We start from the raw sequence: 7,554 nt of genomic DNA on the forward strand, positions 1-7,554 counted from the left end.
TAAAATAAAAATAAAATAAAAATCACGACGTTTCGGAGGCAACACAAGCTTCCGTCTTCAGGTGGAACCGTCACAGCACGATAGCTGCATCAAGTGAGAGAAATACACGCACATTTACATCATCCGCACCTAGTTTACACAACAAAGGCTCATTCCTAACAGCGTGCTTCAGCCGCACCGAACCTCACAAAAATAATATTCAGGGCCTCCCTTGCCTCCTCCCACCCTCAACCAGTATATATACAAGGACTGTGTTCTTGGAATTTCTCTCACTTGATACAGCTATCGTGCTGTGACGGTTCCACCTGAAGACGGAAGCTTGTGTTGCCTCCGAAACGTCGTGATTTTTATTTTATTTTTATTTTACTTTTATTAATTTTAATTTTTTACCTACGTGACTTTACCGAAAAAAACCGAAGAATATGAATCCTTGCAGTCACGAAAGCTTCAAAGTCTAGAAATAAAATCATAGTTTAGTCGTGATGTAGCTGCTCTTGAGATGTCTCCGTAAGGTGTGGGTGCCACCTCTCCCCAAACCCAGCACCATCCCCAGGGTCGCAACAAACATTGACAGAATAAGCAAGCGGGCTAATGGGTCGTAAGCGGAGATGAAAGGTAACGTCATTAAAAGCCAAGCGCATTCAACCCGTTAATCGCCAGTTAATCTTCACGTCGTGAAGCAACCGTGATGCCTCCTCGACTTTTTAATAAATGTTTTCTCCTACAACATCAGAGTGCAGCGCCACATTAAATACGCACTACAATGACAATAGTTTAAAGCGATTTGAAGCATGTTTTTTTATTTGGGGGGGGGGGGGGCAGAGCTTTGTGACGTCATATTTAAGGGGGGGGGGTCTGATTTTTGTGACGCCGTGTGACGATGGGGGGGGGGGGGGGGGGGGTCAAAACACGTCCAAAATCGCGTGACGTCATTTATGGACGGCCCCTAAAGGAGAAGGGTGGACTTAATTTGCCGTGACGATGGGCGCATCTGGTTCTTTCGGTAAAGTCACGTATAAGGATAAAATCATAAATTAAATTAAATACTAGCACACGACGTTTCGATTGCAACACAAGCAATCATCATCAGGTATAAATTGAATAGAAACACAAATCTAGTATACTTAGAAATGTAATGTAATACAACAGAGAGTCGGATAACATAACAGTCAACACCCTACCTATACACTACTACACACTACACTATACACTACACTATACACTACTACACTACACTACACACTACACTATACACTACACTATACACTACTACACTACACACTACACTATACACTACACACTACACTACACTATACACTACACACTACACTATACACTACACTATACACTACACACTACACTATACACTACACTATACACTACACTATACACTACACTATACACTACACTATACACTACTACAACAGAGAGTCGGATAACATAAAAGTCAACACCCTACCTATACACTACTACACACTACACTATACACTACACTATACACTACTACACTACACACTACACTATACACTACACACTACACTATACACTACACTATACACTACTACAACAGAGAGTCGGATAACATAACAGTCAACACCCTACCTGGTTGATTACGTTCTTCCTGAGAATGCTAAAATTTGAGAGAGATCAAACACAGAACCAGAGACATATAGACAGACATATAAGCAGACACGTCGTATGCTAGTATTTAATTTATTATTTTATCTTTATACGTGACTTTACCGAAAGAACCAAAGAATAATTCCTGCAGTCACGAAAGCTCCAAATTAAGTTTGCAATAACCAATGTTTAATTTTCTCTACACGTATCAAATGTGTTGTTGTTGTCGTTGTTGCATGAGCTCGTTCATCGTGCAAAGTCTCACCGCGCCCCAAGACTCGTTCGGAGTGTGTGGGGGGGATGTCCTCCCACACGTCCACACAGCGGCCGCCAATTCCTCTCAAATATGTCCCATCGCTCGCTTTCCCCTATCTCTCAACCCCTCTCCCACCGAACGCAGGGGCCTCATGCCGCTGACGCTGGACGGCCAGATCACGATGGAGAAAACGCCCAGCTATTTCATCACGAAGGAGGCCCCCGAGCGAATCCGCGCGATGGATGGCGGGCGCACGCGACTCATCGTGGTGGTGCGCGACCCCGTGACCCGCGCCATCTCCGACTACACCCAGACGCTCTCCAAGCGCCCGCTGGGCACCGCCTCCTTCGAGGCGCTCGCCTTCCGGAACCGCTCGTCGGGACTCGTCGAACCGCAGTGGAGCGCCCTGCGCATCGGGCTCTACGCGGACCACCTGGCGAGGTGGCTCAGGGCTTTCCCTCGCGAGCGGATGCTGTTCGTGAGCGGGGAGAGGCTCGTGTCGGACCCGGCGGGCGAGGTCGGGCGCGCACAGCGGTTCCTGGGCCTCAAGACGATCGTCACGGACAAGCACTTCTACTTCAACGCCACCAAGGGCTTCCCGTGCCTCAAGAAGGCCGAGGGCAGCGGTAGGCCTCACTGCCTAGGCAAGACCAAGGGACGCACGCACCCGCGCGTTGACGCGCGCGTCCTCGTGCGCCTGCGCGACTTCTACCGACCGTTCAACCTCAAGTTCTACCAGATGGTGGGGGAGGACTTTGGATGGGAGTAGCTGCGGCGGTGGTGGTAACGGAGCAGAGGAGAAAATGTAATTTGGGTGGGTGGGTGATTGGGTGAGCGAGTGGGTGATTGGGTGATCCAGAGGTTGGGTGAGTGAGGGATTGGGTCAGCGGGTGAGTGGGTGAGTGGGTGAGTGGGTGAGCGGGTGAGCGGGTGAGTGGGTGAGTGGGTGAGCGGGTGAGTGGGTGAGTGAGAGATTGGGTGAGCGGGTGAGTGGGTGATTGGATGAGTGAGCGAGTGTGTGATTGGGTGATTGAGACGATGGGTGAGTGAGAGATTGGGTGAGCGGGTGAGTGGGTGATTGGGTGATCAAGAGGATGGGTGAGTGGGTGATTGGATGAGTGAGCGAGTGGGTGATTTGGTGATCGAGAGGATGGGTGAGTGAGAGATTGGGTTAGCAGGTGAGTGGGTGATTGGCTGAGTTAGAGATTGGGTGAGTAGGTGATTGGATGAGTGAGTGAGCAAGTGGGTGAGTGGGTGATCGAGCTTGGGTAAGTGAGAGACTGGGTGAGTGGGTGAGTTAGTGGATGGGTGAGTGGGTGAGTGGGTGATTTGGTGATCGAGAGGATGGGTGAGTGAGAGATTGGGTGAGCAGGCGAGTGGGTGATTTGGTGATTGAGAGGATGGGTGAGTGAGAGATTGGGTGAGCGGGTGAGTGAGAGACTGGGTGAGCGGGTGAGTGAGAGACTGGGTGAGCGGGTGAGTTAGTGGATGGGTGAGCGGGTGAGCGGGGCTTTGGGCAGGACACGTCGTGCCCGGCATGGACGCGTGGCCGATATTCGATGGCCGACTGGAAAAGTTGTGGAGGGGCGCCAGAGGAATGGATCGTGACGCCGCCCCCAGCGCTCACCACCCGCCCCCCCAGGCGAAGACGGAGCGGCAAACGTGGCCCCCCACGCGTCACGGAGCCTCTTCTGCTCTCAGAAGAGGCTCCGATCCAGCAGCGGATTGACCCTGGCCTACGGCGAGCGGTAGCTCGACATCGCCGCCTTCACCTGACTCTGGGGTCGTCAGGGACACTTTTAAGTTTGTGTGCCGTGCCCCCCCAACACACACACACACCCCTCCCACCAACCCCCCTCCCACACCCCTCCCATACCCCACACACCAACCCCCCACCTGCTGCATGGAGCGCGGAGGCGACTCGAAAGTAGTTCTGGGGTATCCACTTCCGCGCGAATTGGGATTGGGGTGTGGGTGGGTTGGTGGGTGAGTCGGGATTCATTGTCCCCTGGCGACCAGACGCTTGGGATAAACCCGACTTCACGTCCACCCCCCCGGGTCGCTGCTGAGTCACGAATGTCCATCTCACGACGATTCTTCACGGTAACAACAACATCTCATTCTAGTTCTTGGTTCTTTCGGTAAAGTCACGTAGAAGGGAAGTAATAAAATAATATGTTTTATTTTTATTATTTTATTACTTCCCTTCTACGTGACTTTACCGAAAGAACCAAGAAGATGAATCCCTGCAGTCACGAAAGCTTTAAATCGAAATCTCATTCTAGATTTGAAGCTTTCGTGACCGCAAGGATTCATACTCTTTTTTTCGGTGAAGTCAAATCACGTCGTGATTTTTTTATTTGACTTTTGTTGATTTTAATTTTATTTTTTACCTACGTGACTTTTACCGAGAAAACCTAAGAGTAACAATATCTCACCCTACCCCCCGAAGTTCACCTCGAGAGAAAGAGAGAGAGAGATCAACTCCTTCACGCCGTCGTAAGAATCCTGGACTCTAAACGGCCGCTCCCCCAGGTGGTTTGTTATCGACAGATCATCATCATCATTATTATTATTTTTCCACGCGGGCTTCGGTCGAAAACTCGACGAAGGGCCTCCACCCCTGCCGGAACAACAACAGTCCGGAGGCAGAGGTGGCGCTCGACTCCCGGCAAGAGGTGGGCGCCGGGAACACGGAATATATTTTCATCGGTCGTTGGTTGGCAAGAGAGGGGAGCACGTGGTAGCCGGGGGGGGTGGTTGGGGGGGGGGGGGTGGGGGGCCTGGACAATGGCCTGTTGGGCCGCTTGGGGCGGTCTGCATCTTCCGCTGGGGGTCCTGCCGCGCCCCGAGCGCACGGAGCGAGTGAGCACGCGGCCTGCCAGAGTCGTCACGCGCGCCGCGCGAGTCGAGCCTCGGGAGCATGGAGGCGCGTCGTCATGTGTTGCGTGTCGTCACGTGTGTCGTCACGTGTGTCGTCACGTGCGCGTGTCGTTACGTCCACGTGCGTCGTCACGTGCACGTGCGTCGTCACGTGTGCGTGCGTCATAACGTGCGCGCGTCGTCACGTGTTGCGCGTGTCGTCACGTGTGCGTGCGTCATAACGTGCGCGCGTCGTCACGTGTTGCGCGTGTCGTCACGTGTTGCGTGCGTCATAACGTGCGCGTCGTCACGTGTGCGTGTGTCGTCACGTGTTGCGCGTGTCGTCACGTGTTGCGTGCGTCATAACGTGTGCGTGTCGTCACGTGCTCATGTCGTCACGTGCACGCGTGTCGTCACGTGCGTGTGCGTCGTCACGTGTTGCGTGCGTCATAACGTGCGCGTGTCGTTACGTCCACGTGCGTCGTCACGTGTGCGCGTGTCGTCACGTGTGCGCGTGTCGTCACGTGCTCGTGTCGTCACGTGCGCGCGCCTCGTCACGTGCGTGCGTCATAACGTGTGCGCGCGTCTGGCGCATGGCCGACGATTGTCTCCCGGGGAGAGAGAGCGACACGGAGCGATGGTGAAGTGGGGGGGAGGGGGGGTAATGGGAGGGGTGATTACGCAATCACCGACTGAACTCCCCCCCCACCCCTAATTGCTCGCCCCCCTTCCCCCCATCCCCATTTCCACCACCCCTCCCCCCCACATTGGTTGTGAGCGTGCCGGTAAATACCTTGGCGAGACTGAAGATTGTGACCGCCTGCACCACCACCCCCAACCCCACCCCCCCAAAACCACTATTTTTTAACATAACAAAGACGTTGGGGGGGGGGGGAAGATGGACGGAAAGAAACGGGACACTAAAAAGGCAAAATAAAAGGTGTAAAGTCGTTATTATCGCTCTTGTTACAGAAGCTATTTTTGTGAGTTATTTAAGAAAAGGAGGCACACACACAGAGAGAGTGACCCGTGAATGGTTGAAGTGACGTAAATGTGCTCGTGGTGGGAAGGGTGACACACGCACATCACTATACATAGCAACCACCACCACCACCATCGCCACCACCACCACCACCATCGCCACCACTACTACCACCACCGTCATCATCACTGCCACCACCACCATCGCCACTACCACCGCCACAACTACCACCATCGCCACCACTTCCACCACTACCACCGTCATCATCACCACCACTACCACTACCACCATCACTGCACCAGCACCACCAACACCACCACTACAACCACCACTACCACTACCACCATCACTGCACCAGCACCACCAACACCACCACTACAACCACCACCACTACCACCATCACTGCGTCAACCCCACCAACACCATCACCACCACTACAACCACCACCACTACCACCATCACTGCACCAGCACCACCAACACCATCACCACCACTACCACCACTACCACCATCACTGCACCAGCACCACCAACACCACCACTACAACCACCACCACTACCACCATCACTGCACCAGCACCACCAACACCACCACTACCACCACCACTACCACCATCACTGCACCAGCACCACCAACACCACCACTACAACCACCACCACTACCACCATCACTGCACCAGCACCACCAACACCACCACTACAACCACCACCGCCACCACCATCACTGCACCAGCACCACCAGCACCATCACCACGACTGCCACAACCACCGCCACAACCACCACCATCGCCACCACCACTACCACCACCGTCATCATCACCATCGCCACTACCACCACCGTCATCATCACCATCGCCACTACCACCACCGTCATCATCACCATCGCCACTACCACCACCGTCATCATCACCATCGCCACTACCACCACCGTCATCATCACCATCGCCACCACCACAACCACCACCAACATCATCACCATCGCCACTACCGCCACCACCACCACCGCCACCAATACCACCACCATCGCCACCACTACTACCACCACCACCGTCATCATCACCACCACTACCACCACCACCGATACCACCACCACCATCGCCACCACTACTACCACCACCACCATCATCATCACCACCACTACCACCACTATCACTGCACCGGCACAACCAACACCATCACCACTACCACCATCACTGCACCAGCACCACCACCACTACAACCACCACAACAACTGCACCAACACCACCACGACTACCACTACCACCACTACCACTACCACCCCTACCAACAACAATCGTCACCGCCACCACCGCTGCTGAGAAATCCGTATTGTTTTCATCGAAATATTTTGTTCATTTTGGAGGAAGAATCCGATAAGCTACTAAGCTCTTTGGTCGCGGATGTCCGATCCAGCATGGGAGCCGTGTGATCAGCGAGGTACATCGGAACCACGACACACGGGGCGATGTGGTGAGAGCGAGACGGTGAGAAGGGGAAGCGAGATGAATGGCCACGTGCCAAAGTCGTACGGAGGCAAAGTGCAACATGGTACACGAGCATCAGTGCCCGCTGGTGCTGTCAACGGCAAATGCAAGCCCGGGGCAAGGCAACAACAACAACAGTTCCAGACCACAACAACAACAACAATCCCAGACCACAACAACAACAATCCCAGACCACACCAAAACAACAACAACAGTCCCAAACCACACCACAATAACAACAATCCCAGACCACACAAAAACAACAACAACAACAATCCCAGACCACAACAACAACAATCCCAGACCACACCAAAACAACAACAACAGTCCCAAACCACACCAAAACAACAA

General features: G+C 53.4%; 1 protein-coding gene across 1 annotated transcript; it reads left to right on the forward strand.

Moving 5' to 3' along the window:
* The first annotated feature begins 608 nt into the window (after positions 1 to 608).
* Positions 609 to 3,984, forward strand: LOC133358821 (heparan sulfate glucosamine 3-O-sulfotransferase 3B1-like). The gene is made up of 2 exons (XM_061577270.1): positions 609 to 615; positions 1,945 to 3,984. Exons 1-2 carry the CDS (start codon positions 609 to 611, stop codon positions 2,643 to 2,645), a joined length of 708 nt encoding a protein of 235 aa, XP_061433254.1. The 3' UTR covers positions 2,646 to 3,984.
* The last annotated feature ends 3,570 nt before the right edge of the window (positions 3,985 to 7,554 follow it).

The sequence above is a fragment of the Lethenteron reissneri genome, chromosome 63 (assembly GCF_015708825.2).
Source record: "Lethenteron reissneri isolate LAM-NWPU_2019-01 chromosome 63, ASM1570882v1, whole genome shotgun sequence".
Taxonomy (NCBI): Eukaryota; Metazoa; Chordata; class Hyperoartia; order Petromyzontiformes; family Petromyzontidae; genus Lethenteron; species Lethenteron reissneri.